The sequence below is a fragment of the Narcine bancroftii genome, chromosome 3 (genome assembly GCF_036971445.1).
Source record: "Narcine bancroftii isolate sNarBan1 chromosome 3, sNarBan1.hap1, whole genome shotgun sequence".
In the NCBI taxonomy this organism is placed as follows: Eukaryota; Metazoa; Chordata; class Chondrichthyes; order Torpediniformes; family Narcinidae; genus Narcine; species Narcine bancroftii.
The window spans coordinates 356,666,294-356,691,714 of NC_091471.1; the positions used below are offsets into that span (position 1 = coordinate 356,666,294).

Here is a 25,421-nt window from a genome sequence, read left to right on the forward strand (position 1 = left end):
AGGTTGTGTAGCATCCATAGGAAGTAAAAAGGGTAACCAACGTTTCAGGCCTGAGCCTTTCATCCGGAATAAAGAAAAACCAGTAGGTGCCTGAATTAAACAGTGGGGGAAGAGGAGAGGAGGGAGGCAGAGGCAGGGGGAAGAGCACAGGTTAATAAGCAAGAGGTGACAAGTGGGAAGGTAGAAGATAAAAAAGCTGAGATGTGAAAGGGAGAGAGGTCAGAAGGCTCTGAAGGGTAGGGATCTGGAGGCAAGGCAACAGAGGGATAGGGAAAGAGAAGGACTGGGGAGGGGTTAATGGAATTTGGAGGTTGATGTTGATGCCATCTGATTAGAGAGTGCCAAATCAGAATACAAGATGCAGTTACTGTTATATTGATTTGGTACCTTGTTTGTTCATGATATTTGTTTTGTGCTCCATCATCTTGCCTGCGAGATTCATGCTGGGAAATCAAGTGCACCGTTGTTCTGCAATAAGTAAACAACATTGATTTATATAATAATGCAAATACACCCAAAAATAAATTGTAAATCTGACTCCAACATTGGCCAAAAAAAAAATTCTTTAATTTTCAGCCCAAGAGACTCCTGAATAATTTCTTAGAATGAACAGTAAAAGATTCCTGGAAATTCCCTGGAATGAACACTCTGGTCATAATGGAACAGCAAGTCAGAGGGTATGGCGATTTTCCAAAACACATTCTCCCAGCTTATGAAAGGTCCAGACAAACCAATCCCCCTGAATTCAAGTGGGCTCCAATCTCCAGAGTGTGTTTCCAAATGAATTGGGAGTAATTATCAGAGACGAATTAGCCTTACAGCTTGGTCATTTTTGGGATGTAGGTGGAACCTGGAGGACCCAAAGGGGGAACGAGTGAAGTCCTGGGGAGAACACACGAACTCTGCGGTCACAACATGGGAGATATTTCAAACTCAGGTCACTGAAGACAGCAACCATGAGCCGAGTTTGGAGTCTCGTTTGCTGATAAGATACGAGTTTATTGTCATATACATTAGTACAATGTGCACATGCATCAAAATTCTTACTTGCTTCAGCCACACAAGCACGTAGATACATTGACCACAATAGAATAAATCCAATTACCACAATGTGCCATAACATGAGAAAAGTGATAATGATGGTAAAAGGATGGATAAATAAATTTCACAGTTGCAGTCAGTGCAAAAGCAACTATATACAGACAGGTCTTTTAGTGGTCTCGGAGTGGTTTGTAGATAGGGTGTGAGGTAGAGGTTCAAGAACGTACCGGACTTTAGACTTCTGTACCTTTTACCTGAAAGTAGCAACGAGAAGAGATCGTGACCAGGGTGACGGGGGTTTTTATGAATGATTGGGGTCTTCCTTGTCTTAAACCAGTGATTCTCAACCTTTTTCTTTCCACTCACATACCACCTTAAGTAATCTCTTACTAACCACAGAGGACCTATGGCATATGCCATAGGTCCTCTGTGGTTAGTAAGAGATTACTTAAGGTGGTGCATGTGAAAAACAAAAGATTGAGAACCACTGCCTTAAAGTTTGTCTGTGTTCCAAATATTTTCAACCACAATCCAGTAGTTTTGTAGCTGCTCTTGCTAACTGTGGTTTTTATATTCCGAGTTAGTAGATAGTGAAGATAGTTGCCAAAAATTGCAGCAGGATCTTGATCAGATGGGCAGGAGACTGATTGATGGAATTTAATACAGAAAAATATGAGGTGGTGTATTTTAGAAAGTCTAGCATGGGTAGGACTTACACAGTGAATGGTAGGGATTTGGGGATTGTAGTCAAGAAGTACAAGTACATAGTAAAGTAACACCCTTGTAATCTGGAATTCAAGCAACCGGCAGCCACAAGCAACTGGCAACAAAAAAAAATAGTTAAAAAAAGCACAGAAATTTAAAATTGGCGCGTCTCACTGTTAGTTTGCCAATCTCTCAACACACAATCTCAAGCAACTGGAAAATTCACTTATCCAATATCTACTGATAGGTGCCAGATACCAAAGGTTTTACTGTACCTTGAAATTAGAGTCACAGATAGATAGGGTGGCCCTCATCAGTCAAAGTATAGAAGTTATGAGGTCATGTTGCAGTTGTATAAGTTATTGGTAAGTATTGGAGTACTGTGTTTGGTTTTGGTCACTGTGCTACAGAAAGAATTTTATCAAGCTGGAGAGGGAAGAGAGAAGATTTATGAGGAAATTGCCAGGACTTGGGGGCCTGAGCTGCAGGGAAAGGTGAACTGACTAGGGCTTTATTCTTTGGAGCACAGGAAGATGAGGGATGATCTCAGAGGGATGCAAATCATGAGAGGAAAAGATTGGGTGACACGGAATCTTCTTCACAGAGAAGGGGAGTTGGTAACTAGAGGACATAGGTTTAAGGTGAGGGGGCAGGGGGGAGAGGTTTAATTGGAACCCGAGAGGTAATGTTTTTACACAGAGAGTGGTGGGTGTAAGGAATGGGCCACCAAAGCAGGTGGTTGAGGCAGGTGCTCTTACAATGTTTATGAAAAATTTGGACAGATGCATAGAAAGGTTAGGTTTAGGAGGGATATAGGCCAAATGCAGGCAGGTGGGTGAACATTTTGGTGGGTGTGGTCAAAGGGTCTATTTCCTCCCTGTGTGACTCTCTGACTTTATAAGAGCCCCTGTGGGGAAGTGGAGCTGCATTGCACTACCTGAGACCCAAGACTGCAACCAAAAGCAGACCTCCCACTCCTAGACCAATTCACTGTCTTGGCCATTTCGCAAGCCCACCATTCATTGGGAACCCCCATGACTTTGATAATGGATAGAAGATGGTGAAGATGCCTGGCACCAATTGACACATTATAGGCTGATGAGGAGCTCATATTGTTGGATCCCTTTGAAGGACGGCAGACTGCATGCCCAGGGGAGGAGAGACTAGAGGTGAAGGAAAGACAAGGATGAGATGAGGTGGCATTTTGAAGCTTGTCATTCAGATTGCGATGATTCAGGTTGCTCGCACAGGAAAGATCAGTTTCCGCAGAAGGCGACTCATGCATTATTCAGAACCCTGTCAGCCGAAACTGTATTTCAGACCAAAGGTTCTGCTATATCTGTGCACATCTGTGAGACTGAGAGCATTATTGCTGCTATATAACTGGATGGCTGATGTAATGCATAAACTTCCAACCCAAATTCCCTATTGAAACTTGAAATAAATTGGAAATCTTTAAACAGGCAGATGGTGCAGTAAAGATGAATACTGCACATGACTTACTTGAAATATGTTAGTGTCCCCATGCCAATAAAACAATGTTGCGTGAATACAGAAGGTTTTTTTTGGCATGAACCATGAATTTTCCACTCTTTTATTGAATATTATCACAAAATAAATCTTTTTTGTCATTTTATATGAATGGTCATGATTGGAAAGGGATGGAGGCAGCAGGCATAATTAATGATGTGTTAGGGAGACAGATGGGTGTGGTCTAAAACCAAACCTCTGTCCTCCTGTACCCGTCGCTGACCTGGACTACCTGGACACCTGAAAGTTGTGAAGAGATCTCACTAACCCTGCCCTGCAATTCCTTTAGATCCACTGATGGATGCTGAACCAAAATCTGTGTCCGCTCCCAGGTTGACATGTCCAATAGGCAGCCATTAATTACACTCAGCTGGCCTCATCACCCGTATGCCCAACACCAGAAATTCGCACTCCATTTCGAGTTCCGTCACAGCAAGAGATGAATGGAAAGTCAGAGAAAACACTGTGTCAACTTGCCCAAAAGTAACATTCACCCCTATTTGTGGAAATTCCTGAACCATGACTGATTGAAATGGAGAATTATCTGTGAAGGTAATTTCCACACAGGCTACACCTTGGTCCAACAAACAAAGCAGGCATCAATCACCTCCCGTGCTGCCCACTGGAACCATAGAATACGTCAGCACAGAAACAGGCCCTTTGGCCCATCAAGTTTGTGCTGAACTATTATTCTGCCTAGTCCCACTGACCTGCCCCTGGACCATTGACCTCAGCCCTGCTAAATTTGAGCCTGCATTCAGCACTTCAGCTGGCAGCTCATTCCACACTCTCACCACTCTCTGGATGAAGACATTACCACTAATATTCTCTTTAAACATTCACCTTTCACCCTTAACCCATGTCCTCTAGTTTGTGTCTCACCTAACCTCAGTTGGAAAAGCTTGCTGGCATTTACTTTGTACATCACATCTGTCAAATCTCCCCTCATTCTCCCTACCCCACTCATGGCACAATCTGTGCACTGTACATTGTCCTATGCACGGAACTCACAGAACTGCAGAGGGAGTGAGTTACCCTCAATTTCGAGAGACTGGGTAAGAAGAAGCTAAAAGTAAGACCTCTGGAGGAGCTTGAATTACTGTGAAGCGTTTTCCTCATTAATGGAATGGAACTGCTATTTGTTTATGAAGCTAACACAATCAGACTGACATGAAATGATGGTACACAAGTGCAAGAGTAGGCCATTCAGCTCATCGAATCCACACCACCATTGAACTCGATGATGGCTGATCATGTGTATTCCTGCTTCCTTTCCATATCCCTTGATCCCTTTTTAGCCAATAGAGCCATGTTCAACTCCTATTCAAATATATCTAATGAACTGGCCTCAACAACTTTCTGTTGTAGGGAGTTTCATAAGTTTGCAACTCTCTCAGTTTGACGAAGGGCTCAGACCTGAAACTTTGGTTACATATCTTTGTAACATTAGATCGCACTTTTGTTTATTAATCACAGCCTTCTTGTTTAATTCTCTGAGCGAAGAAGATTCTCCTCACCTCGGGCTTGAATGGCTTCCCCCTGAACCTTAGGTGACTTCAACATCAAATGGACAATGTCAATCAAGTTTTTCACACACTTTTCTGATCGCCCCTCAACACTATGGAAAATGTCCGTCCCTCAAACGCCCTTGGTAATGTGGGGACGGGGTGATGTGCCATATTCAGAGTCAGTGTTCATGGGCAGAGAGTTCCAGACCTAGTTATGAATAAGAACCAACGATATATTTCCAAGATAGGATGGTATGCAGCATGCTGGGGAATATATATGGCCGATGCACTGGATCTATCTGGCGGCAGAAATCGCGGGTCTGGGAGCGCCGCCTCACCAGCTCAGGCAGATACCTGCAGCACATTTTGTAGATGATACTGCAGCCTCCAGAGGTGGAGAGAATAAATGCTTGAGGGTGGGGAATCGGATGTGAAATGAGCAATACTGCTGCAGCACAGAGGGGGAAAGGTGGTGGAGGAGGGCAAAGCTACTGGCCCCCCATCTTAATAACTTTTCACAGGAGCAGAATTGAAAATGTCCTGTCTGGCTGCATCATTGGGTAGGATGGTAGCTGAAAAGCAACAGACTGAAGGTCAAGTTCAAGTTTATTATCATTCAATTGTATAAGTACAACTAAATGAAACAGCGTTCTTCAGACCTGGTGGAAAAACATGCAAACACTCAAACAGTCATAGCTCACATACAGACAAATGGTACATACACAGTACCTAGATACATATTTAAAAATAAATAAATGTTGTTAAATAAATAGTCAAGTCTTGGAGAGTTTGTATGAGCAGTTCATCAGTTGTTCAACAATCTCATGGTCAATAAGTAATAAGTCAATACAAAGGATCATCAAAACGGGCAACGGGATCACTGGGGTCTCCCTTTCCTCTATTGATAACACTACTTAAATAGGGCTCAAGGAATTGTTGAGGACTCTTTCCACCCAGCACACAGTATCTTGACCCACTACCATCAGGAAGGAGCATCAAAATCCAGGCTGGGGAATAGCTTCTTCCTGCAGGCTGTGGGATTGATAAACAGTATTCTGTTATAGAGTAAATAATTCCAAAATATTTCTATCTATTTATTTTAAATTATAGATATGTGATTATTATGTTCAGTGTATTGTGTGCGTTTATGTGTGCACCATGGTCCGCAGAAATACTGTTGCTCAATAATGGGAACGGGAAGATGTAATTTCTCCATTGGCTAATTACATAGAGCCGATAAAATGAAGGTAAGTTCAAGCGGAGCAGCCATTGCTGAGCGGCCCAGTGTAGGAATGGGAATTTGAGGCTGCAGCTCGAAAGGCTTCGGTAGGAATAAGGTGGAGATATAAGGTAAAGACAGCTTTTTCTAACCCTTTCCTCTTAAATAGACAGCGGGAATGGCAACCAGCACAAGTACATGCTCCTCTTGCAGAATGTGGGTGGTCAGGGAAGTTAACAGTATTCCTGATGACCTTATCTGCATTCAAGGTAAAGACACAATGAAGTGCTGGAGGAGCTCAGCTGGTCAGGCGGAGCGATAGTCAAAGGGGATTCAGTAGTCAGGGGAACAGATAGGAGATTCTGTGGTCACAAAAGGAACTCCAGGACAGTGTTGCCTCCCGGGTGCTCGGGTCCAGGATGTCTCTGAGCAGTTGCAGACTATTATTAAGGGGAGGGTGAGGAGCCAGAGGTTGATGGTACATATTGGTACCAATGACATAGGCAGGAGTGGGGTGGAGGTCCTGAAAAATAAGTTGAGGGAGTTAGGAAAGTGATTGAAGAGCAGGACCTCCAAGGTGGTCATCTCTGGATTCTCCCAGTTCTATGAGCAGGGGATGGTCAGAAAAGGAAGATAGTGCAGACAAATGTGGGTCTGAAGAGATGGTGCAGGTGGTAGGGTTTAAAGTTCTTGGATCATTGGAACCTTTTCTGGGGGTGGGGTGACCGGTACAAGTGGGATGGATTGCCCCTGAACTCAAGAGGAACCAATATCCTGGCAGGGAAGTTTGCTAATGCTGTTGGAGGTGGCTTAAACTAGATTCAAGGGGGATGGGAACCAAAGTGAAGAGGCAGAGGAAGAGGCAGTTGGTGCACAAGTAGGTATGTCTGGTAGGGAGTTTGTATGGAAGGACAGACACATTAATGGCTTTGCAGCCAAGTTTGAAGATGATACGAAGGTAGGTGGAGGAGCAGGTAGTGTACAGGAAAGAGGGAGGCTGCAGAAGGACAGACAGATTAGGAGAATGGGCAGAGTAGTGGCAAATAAAATACAATTTTGCCAGTGGAACCGCAATGCAACATGGACACAGGGACACAGAGTCAAAAGTAACAAACAAAAGATTGTTAAAAGATTTTGTATTGAAATGCATGCAACGTAAGAAATAAAGTGGACGAGCTTGTAGTTCAGCGACACATTGGCAGGTATGATGTTGTGGCCATCACAGAGTTGTGGCTAAATGATGGATGTCGTTGGGAGTTTAATGTTCAAGGATACACCAGGTATCGAAAGGATAGGCAGATAAGCAGAGGGGGTGGCATGGCTCTGTTGGTAAAGAACAAATTTAAATGATTAGAAAAATGTGATATAGGATCAGCAGATAGAGAATCATCATATGGGCTGAGTTAAGAAATTGTAAGGATAAAAAGATGCTCTTGGCAGTTATATACAGACTGTCAAACAGTAGCCAGGATATGGACAACAAAGTCAACAGCAAATAGAAAAGGCGTGTTAGAAGGGGAATGTTGGGACTGGATCTCAAGAGAGAGAATTTGTAGTTTTATGAAAGAGCATTAGCTGATTGGCAAGAAGCAGAGTTGGATCATATTCTGGTTGGCTGCCAGTTGCTAGTGGTGTTCCTCAGGCGTTGGTGTTGGGGCTGTTTCTTTTGTATATTAATGATATGTTTTATGGAATTAATGGCTTTGCAGCCAAGTTTGCAGATGATATGAAGGTAGGTGGAGGAGCAGGTAGTGTACAGGAAACAGGGAGGCTGCAGAAGGACAGACAGATTAGGAGAATGGGCTGATTAGTGGCAAATAAAATACAATGTTGTAAAGGTTATGATCATGTACTTTGGTAGAAAAATTAAACAGGCAAACTATTTCTTAAATGAGGAAAAAATTGAAAATACCCAGATGCAAAGGGACCTGGGAAGTCATCTTGCAGGATAGCCTGAAGGTAAACTTGCACGTTGAGTCAGTGGTGAAAAAGGCAAATGCAATACCGGCATTCATTTCAAGAGGAATAGAATACAAGAGCAGGGATGTGATGTTGAGGCTTCATGAGGCACTAGTGAGACCTCACTTGGAGTATTATGAGCAGTTTTGGGCTCCTTATTTAAGAAAAGACGTGCTGACATTAGAGAAGGTTCAAGGGAGGTTCACGAGAATGATTCTGGGAATGAAAGGGTTATTATATGAGAGGCGTTTGGCAGCTCTTGACCTGTACTCATTGGAATTTAGGAGAATGAGAAGGGAATCTTATTAAAATATTTCAAATTTGAAAGGCATGGACAGAGTAGATATAGAAAGATTGTTTCCTATGGTGGGAGAGTCCAGAACAAGAGGGCACAAATTCAGGATTGAAGGGCATCCACTTAGAACAGAGATGCAGAGGAATTTCTTCAGCTGAAGGGTGGTAAATCTGTGGAATTTGTTACTACAGGAGGTTATGGAGGTCAAGCCATTAGGTGTAGTTAAGGCAAAGATTGAGAGGTTCTTGTTTAGCCAGGGCATCAAAGGTTATGGGGAAAAGGCCAGGCAGTGGGGCTGAGTGGGACAATGGATCAGCTCATGATTAAATAGCAATGCAGACTTGATGGGCTGAATAGCCTATTTCTACCCATATGTCTTATGGCCTCATATGTACAGTCAAAATATAATAAACTTGAATGTTAAATGTGGGCACCATAAAAAAACTGGATTGAGCATTTGATATGAAAGAAAACTGGGGTGTGTAATAGAATGGATTAAGAATTGTTAATATTACACATGCACAGATTGTACATCACTGCAGCAAGGAAAATGGAAATGGCAAATGAAAGAAAGTTCTTCCATTTACTTTGCGGGTTAAAAATAAAAGCAATATTATTTGAATCTGAATACACAGCTATATTTCTGTTCAGCCACCACAGCCCCCTTCAGATCTTGTGGTTGGTTTGATGTAAAATTAGCAAACCTTTTGAGGTATTTCCCACTGAAATGAATCCCAGGATTTGCACTTTCTTTGCTCTTTCTCGACTCTAATTCTTATTCCTGGCCTTTCCCCAGCAACAGCTTCCCTCGGGAATCCAGGAAGGGGATCATACATGAAGACTTCTATGCTCAGAAATTGGCTTCAAATCACTGGCTCAGACATCAATAGCAATGTTTATGTTTCCTGAATTCCCTGGTCTCACTGCCAGTTTAAGTAGCTAAAATCATAGAAATTGCTGCTTTTATTATTATTAAAAGGCATTGCAGCTTCTTCTATGTAATGAACTGAAGGGCTGTGCTGTTAAAGACCGAACCTTAAGAAATCAAAGCCCTGTTGTTTTCTTGTAGTCTGTGTGGCGGGTATGTTGAGTGAACGATCAGCAGTTATGGATAGAATTACAGGATTGACAGAAAACACTTTACAACAATACTGGATAGAATGTTTGCAAAATTAAATGGGAGTCTGCTTAGGGATTTACTTCATGCAAGCTTCCATCTGGTGCTTTTAAAGAATACTGCAATAGAGAACTGGTGAGCAGGTTATTGGAAATAAAATGTTTTAAAAGCTTTCATTATGGTACAGTTCTACAAATCAATAAAAAAGTTAAATGAAGGCAGATTTGTCCGCACTTTGCAAAGAGCATCTTAAAAGTATGTCTTGAGGTATTCACAGCATTGTTGCTGCATTTGTAATGAGTTGGGTTTTGTGTGGTCTCACAACCTTTTGCAATATCAGAGCACCTTTAACCTATCCTTTCTCTGAAAGACCATCCAGCCCTGCCCCGCTGCACAGAACATCCCCACCCTCACTTTTCTCTTCGCCTCCTTCAGTCTGAAACCTTAGATCTTTCAAAATGACAGAAATCTGAAATAATAGCAGAAAATATCAGAAACACTCAGATTTTACACTTCAACCTCTGGTCATTGCAACAAAGCATGATAGATTGTTAATGTGGTGGTCAACGCAATGCTATTATAGCGCCAATAACCTGGGTTCAAATCTGGCGCAGTCTATAAGGAGTTTGTACATTCTCCCCGTGTCTGCATGGGTTTTCTCCCACCTTCAAGTGTATAAGGGCTGTAGGTTAATTGGGGTATTTGGGTGGTGTGATATGAGGAGTAAGTTTGGCGGGTCCGAGAAGCAACGGGACTGACCACAAGGCAATTGTAACAAAAGACCTTTGTTTGCCCTCGAGGGAAAGTCGCCACAGGGATCACATGAAGCACACTCACCTTGGATGCAACTAACAACTGGCAAATGCTACACACCGCAGTCTAGAGAATGTAGTAAAAAGTTGCATCAACAGTACCTGCCATCCCTTGGCCTGATGCATGTACGGCACCTCGATTAGTTTGGAAAGAATTTACGATGGACTCGTACATGTCCACCACAATAATCCATTACAGGCACACACCTTGTAATGGATTCTCCAGTGTCGTCTATGGTTCGTGACCTGGAGTGGAGCTTCTGTTTGTTCCCAGTTCGACCAGTAGAGCCGGCTCAGGTAATGCCCAAAATAGGCCAGGTGATTAAGCGAGCCAGTGGCGAAGTGTGTATTCTTTCACAGGGGCCAAAGCCAAAGGCTCACTGTGGGTGGTTGTGGCCTTGATTGGCAGATGTGGTGGCTTCCAAACAGGTTCCCACCAGAGCAGTACATGACTCTCCATATTACATGGGCCAGAAGGTCTGTTTCCGTGCTGTATGTCTACATTTTTTTTTTAGGCTGTAAACTCAGAGTTGAGGGAATAGCAACAACCTCACTCCCCAGGAAAATCACACACTGAAGGAACAATTCAGGAGTTGTCCAGACACTCTTTCCCCTCTTATTGGATCTCCACGGAACTCATGGATGAAGTTGCAGCATATAGAATCCATTCTCTCACCCATGAAGGCTGTGATGAATGGGCCCTGTGTTATTATTAAATCTGATAAATCTGTGCTGCTACTGGCACCCTTGACACACTCCTGCAGTTTTCTAGCGATGATTGATGAGGAAGTGTCAAGTATGTCATAAGTAATCAGATAATTCACAAAGCTTTATTTCCTCATCTCATTCCATGGACCAAAAACAATTATCCCCAAACGAAACAAATCTAATTCATAAACTTTTATAGAATATTTTCCGTTTAAAAATAATTTCACAGATATTCTTAATTCTATCACTTCTGAGGCCTTTCCATTCTTTTTCACCATCAACAAAGAACAGCCCCCCTCCCCCCCCCCCCCCCCATTAAGCTCAGCACAAAATACTTTCCGTTCCATTTGTGAAAGGCAAAAATTTAGTTTGCAGATGTTACAGGCAATCAAGAAGGCAAATGAAATGTTGGCATTCATTGCTAAAGAGATTGAATTTAAGAGCAGGGAGGTTATGCTGCAGCTGTACAGGGTACTGGTTGTGATGCTTCTTTTATTGTCATGAAGAAACTTGCACAGACAAGATCTCGTGGAGGAATCCATTTTGAATTTCCCCAAGATGCAACAGCTCACCTCCTGTCTCCCCCTAGTGGTCAGGATTAGCACTAGCACTCTATCAGTACACTGGTGGGCACCTGGAGTACGACATGCAGTTCTGGTCTCCTGACTTGAGAAAGGATAGACTGGCTTTGGGGATGGTGCAGGTTGGTTCCAGAGAAGAGTTGGTTATCTTATGAGGAGAGGTTATGTTGCCTAAATTATTGGAATTTTGAAGAATGAGAGGGGGTGATCTTATAGAGACATATACAATTATAAAATAAATAGATAAGATTGAAGCAGGAAGGTTGTTTCCACTGGGAGGTGTGACTAGAATGAAGGGACTCAGCCTCCAGATTCAGGGAAGTAGATGAGGAGCAACTAATTCTCCCAGAGAGTAGTGAATCTGAAATTTTCTGCCAGAGGATGAAATAGATGCTGCCTCATTAAATACAGATAGATAAGACTTTTGATGAATAGGGGAATTAGGGGTTACAAGAAACAGGTGGGTAGGTGGAGCTGAGTCCATGGCCCAATCATCCATGATCTTACTGAATGGCAGAATAGACTCAATAGGCCAGATGGCTGCCTCCTTTTCCTATTTCTTATGTTCTCTTCCCCCCTCCTCCTGCTCTTGAGGTGCTAGTAACGGTTTCCCTTATTCTGTCTTTGGAAGGCATGGACAGTGGCAGGGATCCAGGGGATATTGCTAAGAATTTAATCAACACTGGCACCACTTTTAAGGATGATTGACTGTGAAACGTATTTGGATTGGGAAACAACGGTGTTACAAAGCCAGTTGCAATAATTTCTGAAGGTTTCATCGAATGAGTCCTGATTTTATTATCACCAAGCCAGCCCTTGGTTTCTGGCTGCTAAATATATGGCAAATGGTCTTCCTCATCTGAAGTTCTGAAGATCACCCATGATGATTGAGGATTTTGCCGTTAGCCTTCCTGCATAAATGGCATCAGGATATCAATATCAGGGGGCATGCATTCAGTAAAGTGGCTTCAATTGGGAAATGGCTCCAGCACATAAAGGCAACCTCTGATTTACTTTTACTGCATGCAGTCTTCAGAGGAGAGTGCGAGTGAACACATCCATTCCAGCACTGAAACGTGTTAAAAATGAAGCAGAGTTTGTTCCTTTACTGGAAGGCTGATCAACAGCCACTTTTTAAAGGCCTAGCTTTCCTATTTTTTCTTATGCAACATTCTTCAGCCACAAAGTCATGACACAAAGCTTACCCTTATCGCTGGCCTCAAGGCACCTCCTTTATTCTCTTTGCCTTAAAACTGGGATCCGTGTACAAAGCACACTTTTGCTGACAAAGGTACAAGTGATTGGTTCAGTGCGGAAACCAGACGATGGGTCAGGATTTATTTGTTTATTTGCTAATTGATCAAAAACAAAGGTTCATAAGTTCTTTTATTCTCATGTAATAATACATTAAAATGTAATATAAGTGATATACTACAACTTTTGTCTGCCATAAGGCACTCAAAGAGTCACATGAGTATTGCCCAGTGCCTCTTACAATAGGAGAAAGAGAAGCAAAAGAGAGTCCATTCACAGACACTAATTAAACCCTCCCAACCCTTTTAACAGTGCACATCTTACCAACAGTTTCTCCAGCACCCTTCCACGTTTCTAGACCTGGTCCAGCCCAGGTCATTTTCAGGAAAATGCCTCAGTGCCAGGAGGGTTAATCCAATTACAACAGCCAATGGCCCAAGGCCAAGTATAGGCAGGCTGGAGAGTTCAGTCCAGGTAATTTACACAGACACAACAGCAAGGTGTGCACTAATGGGTGGAACAGAGCCAAACCTTGATTGGCAGCTGATGTGTCCTCCGACTAGGTACAACCCTTCCCAATACATCCAGAGGCTGTCTGACCTGCCGAGTTGATTCAGCAATTTCTTGTTTGCCTCCAGCATCAGCAGCCTTTGTGTTTCTTCGTTCCCTGATGATCAAGATGGGCAGAGAAAAGGTAAACAGTCATGCACTTTTTCCCAGGGTAGGGGAATGTAAAACCAGACGGCATAGATTTAAGGTGAGAAGGAGAAGGTCTCGAGGAGCACCTACTTTGCACAAGGGTGAGGGGAATGAGCTGCCAAAGGAAGTGGCCTTTAGCTTTAATTTAGATATAGAGCAAGGAAACAGGCCATGCCACCCAAATACACCTGGGAAGAAAACTACGTGGACATGTACAGACTCCTTACAGACAGCGCTGGATTCATATCCGAGTCACTGGCATTACAATAGCATTGCAGGGACAATCGTAACATTCAGAAAATATGGACTCCATCCATCGAGCACAGAGGTCCGATCAGCCATTAGCCCCTTTAAAGTCACGATTCATTTCTCTGTAGCAACTGTAACCACACTGTGATGCAGCTGGCCAGGACGCTTTCGACAGACCTCCCATAGAAGGTTGACATGATGATGGCCAGTGGCCTTCCCCGCTTAATCTTCTCAGGAAGTGCAGTCGCTATTACGTCTTCCTGATGTTGTGTGTCCACAATAAGTCACTAGTTAAGTGGGCTCCAAGTATTAGTTTGCCCAATACCAATTCCCATGTGAAGGTGATATCTTTAATTTCTTCCCAGCCCACTTTCTTCCTCTCAAAGCCTCTCATGAGCTAATATATGAGCTGTCAATGAAGTACACACTGATGAGGGGTGATGTAAGAGGTCTGTTTATACTGCACCCCCTGGCTCAGTTTATTTCTTTACCTCAATATTTTCAGTATCAAAGAGAATCATTCCTTCCTCTGAGACAGCAACTGCTTTTGCTCACGACTCTGAGATTGCAAATGAATAGTGAAGAATATAATAAATTGACACAGGCCTCACACTTGTTAGCCCAAGAAAGACAATTGTACATTCTCTCTTATCTACTGCGTCCAGATTTACAGCTGCATGATATTAACCGGGAGACTCACACTGCGCACCATTTCAGGGGCATCTCGTAACCAGGACAACTAAAGTTCTGCTGGCAGGCTATTCCAGTCAAACTTGTTTTTCTCTCTTTTCAGGGTGATGAGCACGGAATCTGGAGCCTGTAGGTAAATGAAGTGGAAGCAAGTCTTGCAAAACACTTGAATCTGAGCCCCCTGAGCCTTCTTTTGCTATCATTTGAATCAAGGTGCTTAGGAAGGAAAGGAATACATAACAGTGCCGGAGAAACTCACCAACATCTATGGGAAGTAAAGGGTAACCAACATTTCTGGCCTTTGCCCTTGGTCGAGGTACCTGTAACCCACTTGACCCAGTGTCTGTAGACTTTAACTAAGATGGAAAGGATAATCAAATATTTCAACAATCGTGTTTCTTTAGCACCCATCATTAATTTTGATTGCCATTTGTATACTGCTTTGAACATGATAAATGATAAGCGATCCTTCGAGGAATCCATGAGCAATCTTTTTCTTCTTTATTTTATATCCTTTATATATATATATAAATTTATTTGGGGGTGGGGGAGTTTAGGGAGGGAGGGTACGGGAGGGAAGGGAATGGGTTATAACCATCAAGTAATGATTGAAACTCTCTTAAATTTAAATTCTTATTGTTTTATATAATTGTTTATTAATTTCATGTATGGAAAATTTTTAAATAAAATATTCAAAAAAAAAAGATGGAAAGGATATCCCTAGAGGGTTGGTGCTGGAATTAATACAAAAAAACTGTGACGTATGAAAGAACTTCCAAAATTAAAATCAAAGAGCACTCAGTTTACACAGTGATTTGAGAGTTTGAATATGATGGTTTCATACACTCCTCTTACCAGAGATTATTTACAAGCCTATTGTGTCACTTGAATAAAAATTTCCTGACATTCGTGGTAAAACTGATAAGATTATTTCAAGCCAAACACAGTTTGATGAAGGAACACTGTGAGTGACGAGTACCATCAAGTGGGAGAAAAAGAATGGTCGATGATTCAAGCCAAAAACTCTCAGCATTAGTAAAACACAGCGTTCCCTGTAGCTGTTCTTGATGGCGGGGAGGGTTTTTACCTGTGATGTCCTGGGCTATGTCCACTACCTTTTGGAGGCCTTTGTGCTCAAGGGTCCCCATACCAGACCATGATGCAGCCAGTCAGCACATTTACATGTCCACAGTTAGTGTCAGAAACAGTAAAGACCCTTTCTATCCAAGGTTTTCTGACAGCCTTCTACCTGATGGCAATGATCAGTATTCGAACCTATGACTCCTTCCCTTTTATCAATGTTTGCCTGAAGGTAACAATCACATAAAAATAAACAGACTTGAATGGCTTGTTCAAGAGGAGAGATTGCTGATACCGTTTCCATTCCCAGACCTGACAGAGTAAACAGCATGTGACAGATTGAGCTCAGCCTCTGTGTACTCTCTGACATCTGCCAGAAATCATTTTAACTCAACCTCTTAAACCCAGATAAGGTAGACCCACAGGTGCACGTTTAATTACTTCTTTATTTTGCTCTGAGGGAAACACAAAAATCTGCAGATGCTGTGATTGCAGTAAAACCACACCAAAATGCTGGCGGAACTCAGCCGATTTATTGCAGTATTGAGCTGCAATCAGCTCTAGGATTGGAGTTTAAATAAAATTAATTTTTTTAAAGTTTAAACATACAGCACAGTAACAGGCTCTTCTATGACCCCTGTACATATTTGGAGAGTGGGAGGAAACTGGAGCACCCGAAGGAAACATGCGCAGACACAAGGACGTACAAACTCCTTACAGACAGCATTGGACTTGAACCCAGGTCGCTGACACTAATAAAATCTACCAATCACTGGTTAAATAATTTGCCAAAGCAATTTAACTCCTAAAAAACCACAAATCAAAAAGAAAAAGGGCATGTTTAGGACAATATTGAAAAGAAATATAATTATATTTTGCATTTGACAATATTTGCAATTAATTTCTCTAGGGTTGAGTTTCATTATACATTTAAGGTACAAGGTTGCCTGATAAGGTTCTCTTATCTTATTCTATGTTTTTAACTATGACGTAATGGTACTTCTACTCACTACTGAACCTGAAGCCATCATTTGCCCAGATACTAACTCTAGAATTCCCTCCTCAAACACTGCATGACTGCAGCAGAGACCCAGTTCAATCCTGACCTTGGATGCTACCTGTGTGGAGTTTGCCTGTTCTCCCAGTGAACGCAAGGGTTTCCCTACACGTTCCGATTACTTTCAACATCGCAAGGACTTGCAATATGGTATGTTAATTGGCCTCAGAAAATAACCCCACCCCCCCCCCCCCCCACTTAATGTGTAAGTGATTGGTAGAATCTGAAGGGGCAAGGGAATTAGAGGAATAGATTCGCACAGCACAGAAGAGGGCCCCTCATCCCAACTCGTCCATTCTGACCAGGTTTCTAACTGAGCTAGTCCCCTTAGACGATGGCCAGTGTATTGCCCAAATTGCATGTACTGTTGTTCCTGTTTCCTTCTTACAGCGAAAACATCTATCTGATACTGTTGGATCCCATTTTTTTTTTACTTTTGGGGCATGATATATAACCTGTGTAACCAATTATACTGTAGCATGTGTAACCTTGTGTTTATTATATTCTTCATAGTTCCAAAACATAACTTTTCCCATGTTTCATTTTTTATCTTTATGTTTAAATCTTTTTTCCCACTTTTGTTTGGGTTTATAGCTTATTTCATAATTTTCCTTCTCTTGCAGCTTAATATACATGTTCGTTATAAATCTTTTTATTATCATTGTGTCTGTAATCACATATTCAAAGCTGCTTCCTTCTGGTAATCTCAGTCTGTTTCCCAATTTATCCTTTAAGTAGGCTTTCAGTTGATGGTATGCAAACATTGTACCATGAGTTATTCCATATTTGTACTTCATTTGTTCAAATGTTAATAAATTATTTCCCAAAAAACAATTTTCTATTCTTTTAATTCCTTTTCTCTCCCATTCTCTAAAGGAAAAGTTATCTATTATAAAAGGGATTAGTTGATTTTGCATCAATAATAATTTTGGTATTTGGTCATTTGTTTTTTTCCTTTCTAAGTGAATCTTCTTCCATATTGAGTAAATGATGCAATACTGGTGAGCTTTTATATCGTACCAGATTTTCATCCTACTTATAAAGTATATGTTCCGGTACCTTCTCCTCTATTTTATCTAGCTCTATCTTAGTCCAATCTTGTTTTTCCCTTGTCTGATAAAAATCTGATAAGTACCTTAATTGTGCTGCTCTATAATAACTTTTAAAGTTTGGTAACTGCAAACCACCTTGGTTGTACCTCTCTGTTAATTTATCTAACGCTATCTTCGGTTTCCCCCCTTTCCATAAAAATTTCCTTATTATTCTCTTTAGTTCATGAAAGAATTTCTCTGAAAGGGAATTAGTAATGATTGAAATAAGTATTGTATCCTTGGGAAGACATAAATTTTAATGCAATTTACCCTCCCTATCAACATTAGCAGTAATTCTTTCCAATGTTCTAAGTCTTCCTGTAATTTCTTTATTAGTAGCTGATAATTTAATTTGGACAAGTGGCTTAAATTATTATCTAACCTAATACCTAGGTATCGGATTGCTTGTGCTTGCCACTTAAATGGTAATTCTTTTTTAAATTCTGTATAATCCACATTACTCATTGGCATCACTTCACTTTTATTTGCGTTGATCTTGTTCCTTCAATATTCCTTCAATTTCTTATGTAGTTCTTTTATTGATATTTCTGATTCTGTTAAGTATACTATGATGTCATCTGCAAATAAACTGATTTTAACCTCCTTCTCCTTTATTTTTATCCCTTTTTTATTTTCATTTCTTATCAGTTCTGCCAATGGTTCTATTGCTAAAGCGAACAGTGAGGGAGATAATGGACATCCCTGCCTAGTTGACCTATTTAATTTAAATTGGTTCAATACATATCCATTTACTGTAACCTTTGCCAATGGTCCATTATATAATGCTTTAATTCAATTAATATATTTTTCTGGTAGATTGAACCTCTGTAATACTTTGAATAAATAATTCCATTCTACCCTGTCAAAGGCTTTTTCTGCGTCTAAAGCAACAGCCACTGTTCACATCTTATTTCCTTGAACAGCATGAATTAAATTAATAAATTTACAGACATTATCCACTGTTCATCTTTTCTTAATAAATCCAGTTTGATCTTGTTTTACTATTTTTGGTACACAGTCGGCCAATCTGTTTGCTAATAATTTTGCTATTATCTTATAGTCTGAATTAAGTAGAGATATTGGTCTACATGATGCTGGTGTGAGTGGATCCTTCCCGTCTTTGGTATTACTGTAATTATTGCCATCTTACATGAATCTGGAAAGTTTTGTGTTTCTTCTATCTGGTTCATTACTTTCAGGAGAGGAGGAATTAATAACTCTTTAAATGTTCTATGGAATTATATTGGGAATCCATCCTCTCCGGGCGTTTTATTGTTCGGCAGCTTTTTTAATATATCCTGTACTTCCTCTATTTCAATGGTTTTATCAGTTTGTTTTGCTCCTCTTCTTGCAATTTTGGCAGTTCAATTTTAGCTAAAAACTCTTCTATTTTATCATCTTTCCCCTCATTCTGAGTTTGGTATTGTGATAGTACAAATTCTATCACCAATGTGTATATGTACATATGTACAGATGGTAGTGTAGGATGACTGTGATTGGCTGAGAGTGTAGCCACACCTACTGGCAGGTCTTAAAGGATTCCTCCGAGCCAGACAAGGTCATTCTGGACTGGTCGACCTACTTGTGATATGGTCCACTCTTTTAGTTAATAAAAGCTTTGGTTTGGATGTTGGATCAACAAGTCTTTGGTTCTTTTGACGCGCATTACAGGTATAATTGTTCATAAAATTCCTTGAAGTTCTCATTAATCTCCATTGGATTATATGTAATTTTTTGTCTTTTTTCCTTGATGCCAATACAGTTCTTTTAGCTTGTTCTGTTTTAAGTTGCCAAGCTAATATTTTGTGTGTTTTTTCTCCTAGCTCATAATACTTTTGCTTTATTTTCATTATGTTCTTCTCCACAACATACGTTTGTAATGTTTCGTATATTTTTTTGTCTGCCAATTTTCTTCTTTTTGTTATATCATCCTTTGTTGCTAGTTCCTTTTATGTACTTACTATCTCCCTTTCCAACTGTTCTATTTCTCGATTGTAGTCCTTTTTCATCGAGCTGGCAGAGTCCGCAAGCATCGAATCCACGCTGCTGAAGACCCAACTGCGCTGGGTGGGTCACGTCTCCAGTATGGAGGACCATCGCCTTCCCAAGATCGTGTTATATGGCGAGTTCTCCACTGGCCACCGAGACAGAGGTGCACCAAAGAAGAGGTACAAGGACTGCCTAAAGAAATCTCTTGGTGCCTGCCACATTGACCACCGCCAGTGGGCTGATATCGCCTCAAACCGTGCATCTTGGCGCCTCACAGTTTGGCGGGCAGCAACCTCCTTTGAAGAAAACCGCAGAGCCCACCTCACTGACAAAAGACAAAGGAGGAAAAATCCAACACCCAACCCCAACCAACCAATTTTCCCTTGCAACCGCTGCAACCGTGTCTGCCTGTCCCGCATCGGACTTGTCAGTCACCAACGAGCCTGCAGCTAACGTGGACATACCCCTCCATAAATCTTCGTCCGTGAAGCCAAGCCAAAGAGAAGAGACATAACTTATTATCTGCCCTCCAATGAAAGCTTTCATTGCATCCCATAATATAAATTTGTCTTTCACTGATTCCATATATATTTCAAAGTACATTTTAATTTGGCATTCAATAAACTCTCTAAATTCCTGCCTTTTAAGTAGCATGGAGTTTAACCTCCATCTATATGTTCTTGGTGGGATGTCCTCCAGTTCTATTGCTAATAACAGGGGTGAATGATCAGATAGCAATCTAGCTTTATATTCAGTTTTCCTAATTCTCCCTTGAATATGGGCCGACAACAAAAACATATCAATCCTTGAGTATGTTTTATGCCTACTCGAATAATATGAGTATTCCTTCTCCTTTGGGTGCTGTCTCCTCCATATATCCATAAGTTTCATTTCCTGCATTGATTTAACCATAAATTTGGCCACTTTATTCCTTGCCCGTTCCAGTATATTTTCTCTTGTCGTATATCTGAAAAATTTTACTAAAATGGATCTTGGCTTTTGATGTGTCTGTGGTTTTGGAGCTAGTGTTCTCTGTGCCCTTTCTATTTCCATTGCTTCCTGTATTTCTGTCATTCCCAGGACCTTTGGGATCCATTCTTTTATAAATTCCTTCACGTCTGTGCCTTCTTCCTCTTCCTTTAGGCCCACTATCTTTATGTCGTTTCGCCTATTATAATTTTCCATCATATCAATTTTCTGAGCTCACAACTCTTGTGACTCTAACATTTTTGTCACTTTCTTCCAATTTTCTTCTTAAGTCATTCACTTCCATTTCGACAGCCGTTTCTCATTCTTCCACATTTTCTAATCTTTTCCCTATTTCTGTCATGACCAGCTCTATCCTACTCACTTTTTCTTCTGTAATTTTCATTTCACTACATTCTAATGTCAACCATTCTTTTAATGCTCTCATTTGTTCTTGAAATTTTTAAAAATCTATATTCTGTCCATCTATTTTACCTTCTATTTCTCTGTGCAGATCTTGGTCTTCTTCTTCCTCTTCTTCTGTGTCTGTACCTATGTTTGTGTCTTCTTCTTCTCTTCCTTGTATCTGTGTCTCTTCTGACTTTCCTGATGAGTTGCTTGTCTCACTTTGCTGGGCTTCTTCTTGCTTGGCTTCTTGCTGTTGGTCCTCTTCCTCTGGGCTACTCATCTGTTGGGCCTCCTGCTGCTGCTCTTCTTTCCTTTCACTCCATTTCCTGTCGCTTTCCTCTTCTTCCAGCTGAGAACCCTGGTGTTGGGCATCCCTCAGCTGGTCGCGTTGTGTTTGCCCGCTCCTCAGCTGAACCCCCCCCCCCCTCCCGTCGGTGTTCTCCTTTTCCTTAGTAAGCGCAGTTTTATTTGGCTCAAAGAGCCATTTTTGCAGTCCAGCGGTTGGGGGGGTCGTGACTCTGCGGGTTCGTCACCAACCTTGGAGAACGGGCTCACTTCTCCATGACAGCTCCCTGTTTCTTCATGCAGGTAAGGCCTTCTCCTTTCTCTTCCGGCGTCTTTTCTTTTTTTCCTGTTGTTTTTACTTTTTCTTTCTTGGGTGCCATTTTCTTTCTTTTCTCTACAACTTTATCTTTTATTTGTTATGTTTTGTATTTCTTGAACTTTGTATTTTCTTCACTTTATTTCTCGAGAGGGCTGTATTCCCCTGCCGGCCACTACTCCATCACGTGACTCCTCCTCGCCCAGTGTAGACGATGGACCAAAGGACTTGCCTTGCTGCTTGTCTCTGTGATTTTATAGTCTGGAAAGATTTTCCAATTTGGACAAGCATTTGATTGTGTCTTTTCAAGACTCAAATTTTATTTGTTGTTGCTTCAATGAAGTGCCTGGAGGTGGTGGGAACTGATAGGCTTCTACATAAATTCAGGTTGTTGTTTATGTGTCTTGTGATTTATTTCTTTACAACCTGTGAATAGGGAGCCAGTTATGTATGCTGAACCAGTGACCACAGTCTCCATCCTGACCCAGGGTTTCTCAGTCTCCCTGTTGATAGGAAGCACAAGTCTCCATCCATCAGTAAGACAATAACACCGTCTACCAATTTGCCGGTGATATGATGGTAGTGGGTTGTATAAAGGAAGGAGATGAGTCAGTAGACAGGATGGAGATTGAAAACCTGGCTCATTGGTGAACCAACAGCAACCTTGCACTCAATGTCACCAAAACTAAGGAGCTGATTGTTGACTTCAGAAAAGGAAGGCCAGAGGTATACAATCCGGTGATCACTGGGGGATCAGAGGTGGAGAGGGTGAGCAAATTTAAGTTCTTGGGAGTCACTATCTCAGATGATCTTTCCTGGATCCAACATTCCAACATTCCAATGGCATCATGAAGAAAGCATGTCAGCTCTACTTTCTCAGGAGTTTGTGGAGGTTTGGTAGGACACCAAATTTCTACAGAGATGTGGTGGAAAGTGTGCTGACCAGCTGCATCACAGTCTGGTATGGGGACACCAATACACTTGAGCATAAAGCCCTCCAAAATCAAGTGGGCACAGCCTAGGACATCACAGGCAAAACCCTCCCCACCATATGCAGAGAAATAATCAAAAACTCTCAACACCCAGTACAAGTTCTATTCTCGCTGCCGCCATCAGGAAAGAGGTGTAGGTGCCACAAGACTCACACCACCAGGTTCAGGAACAGCTGCTACCTCCACCATCAGACTCCTCAACAACAAACTCAATCAGGGGCTCATATAAGGACCCTTATTTGTGCACTTTATTGATTTTCTTTTTGTTCTCTCTGTATTGCACAGTTTGTTTTCATTCGTTGTCTGTTTACAGTTCTTTGTAACTGTATACGCTGTATACAGTTTATTTTTTACATTTCCAATTAGTAGTAATTCTGCGCACCAACAGGAAAAAGGAATCTCAGGTTGAATGTGATGTCATATATGTCTGACAATAAATCTGAATCTGAAATCTGACCCAAGGTGTTCTCAGTCTCCCTGTTGTTAGGAACCACAGTCTCCATCCTGACCCGGGCTTTCTCAGACTCCCTGTTGATAGGATGACAAGGGTTTTCCTTGAACAGATTGCTACAAGAACTGCAATGTTTTGTTCACCCAGTGCGATGCCACTCCTTGGACTGACCTTCATCTCAGAAATAAATGTTGATCCCATCACTTAGCTTTCAATCAGGAGTTGCTTTTCAATTAAGTCTCTTTGTTGCCAATGTTCTGTGACCCAGACCACGCATTATTCCTGTTTTAGCTTGTTTATTCATTCTCTTCCTGATTTTAATGTGTGCTGCCTTGAATAAGGACTCACCAAATGAGCAAGGAGTTAAAGAGTATTTTTAGACATCTTGTAAATTACCTTTCCGATCGGCTGTCAGTGGACATGCTGAGTCCCTTTTGTTCAGAACAAACGTACACTGCAGGGTCCCACAGATCTGAAGCTGGACACATGTCCAGAGCTGTGCATTGCCAAGTTTCAACCATCCAGGAGTGTAATACAGTCTCTGGACATTAGCAATCAATTTCCTGAGTACTGCACATCCAGGAAGAAAATCACTAGTGGCTAGAAGAAGATGTGTGTGCAATTTTTCCCTGTATCATTTAGACATTTATTATTGTTGTATTAAGTTAAAAAAAACTTTTAAAAAGCACTGCCAATGTTGGAAATATAAACTAAAAACAAAATGCTGAAAAAAGTCATCACGACAGATAGCATTTCTGGTAAGAGAGATCGAGGCAAAGGTCTCTGGTCGAGTCTCAGAGTTGAAATGTTAAATCTGATTCTCTGCCCCATATGCTGTCTGATTTGCTGAGTATTTCTAGCATCTTTTATCACACTAGACAAAGGAGATGCAGTGGATCTTGTATACGGTAAAACCCCTGGTATCCAGCACCTCTGGGGATTGGTAGATGCCGGATAAGTATATCTTCTGGTTGCTTGAGATTGTGTAATTGGTGAACTAACGACGAGGCATGTCAATTTTAAACTGTATTTTTTAACCTATTTATTTTCCTGGTTGCTTGGTCTGCTGATTGCTTGAATTCCGGATAACAGGGGTTTTACTGTATTTGGATTTTTCAAAAGGCCTTTGATAAGGTGCCACACGTAAGGCTGCTTAACAAGATGAAAGCCTATGGAAAGTGTAGGTAGAGCATAGGCTGATCGGCAGGAAACGGAGAGTGGGAATAAATGGATTCTATTCTGATTAGGTACCGGTTACCAGTGACGTTCCATTGAGGTCGGTGTGGTGGCCACTTATTTTTATGTTATATGTTAATGATTTTAATTGAAGATTATATGGCTTTGAGACTAAGTTTACAGATGATATGAAGGTAGGTGGAAGTAGAGATAGTGATAAGGAAGTGGAGAGGCTGCAGAGAGACAGATTGATTATGAGAATGGACAAAGAGTGGCAAATGAAATTGGAAAGTGCATGAAAGGGCAGTCTATTATTTGGGTGGGAATAAAGTTCAAAATTTGGAGGAGCAAAGGGTCTTGGGAATCCTCATGCAGGATACCCTAAATGTTAACCTCCAGGTTGAGTTCGGTGGTGAAGAAAGTGAATGCAATGTTAGCATTCCTATCTAGAGGAATAGGATACAAGAGGAGGGACGTGATGTTAAGGCAATAGTGAGGCCTCACTTGGAGCATGGGTATAGTTTAGGGTCCTTATTTAAGGAAGTATGTGCTGGCATTGGAGGGGGTTCAGAGAAGTTTCACAAGCAGGAATCCTGGAAAGAAGGGATTAGCATATGAGGAATATTTAATACCCCTTGTACTGTACTCTTTGGAGTTCAGAAGAATAGCAGCCAGTTGAAAGGCCTGGACAGAGTAGAGATGGCAAAGTTGTTTCCCATGGTGGGTGGGTGGGAGGGGGGGGGAGGGGATGTGTAGCGCGCGTCGAAAGAACCAAAGACTTGTTGATCCAAACCAAGGCTTTTATTAACTAAAAGACTGGAGCATATCACAAGTAGGTCAACCAGTCCAGAATGACCTGGTCTGGCTAGGAGCAATCCTTTAAGACCTGCCAGTAGGCGGGGCTACACTCTCAGCCAATCACAGTCATCCTACACTACCATCTGTACATATACACATTGGTGATAGAATCTGTACTATCACAGGGTGTAAAAGACCAGAGAGCACAACTTCAGGTTTGAAGAGTGGCCATTTAAGACAGAGATACAGAAGTATTTGTTTAGCCAGAGAGTGGTGAACTTCTGGAATTTGCTGTCACTGGCAGCTGTGGAGACCAGGACATTGGGTGTATTTAAGGTAGAGGTTGGTAGGTGTCTGAATAGTCAGGATATCATAGGTTATGGGGAAAAGGCAAGGGAGTGGGGCTGAGTGAAAGAATGGATCAGCTCATGGTAGAATGGTGGGC

The 25,421-nt window shown here is 41.5% G+C and overlaps 1 protein-coding gene across 9 annotated transcripts in view; it reads right to left on the reverse strand.

Moving 5' to 3' along the window:
• The window catches only part of ccdc137 (coiled-coil domain containing 137), a 196,250-nt gene that overhangs the window by 125,658 nt on the left and 45,171 nt on the right, over positions 1-25,421 (reverse strand). For all 9 annotated transcript variants that reach the window (XR_011354862.1, XR_011354866.1, XR_011354865.1 and 6 more), the window contains exons 5-6: positions 13,330-13,396; positions 388-468 (exon numbers count right to left, since the gene is read on the reverse strand). Coding sequence is in view for 4 of the 9 variants with exons in the window: in XM_069929980.1 (XP_069786081.1) it covers positions 388-468; positions 13,330-13,396 (148 nt within the window). In the remaining 5 variants the exon portion in view is untranslated. The remainder of the gene's footprint in view (positions 1-387; positions 469-13,329; positions 13,397-25,421) is intronic.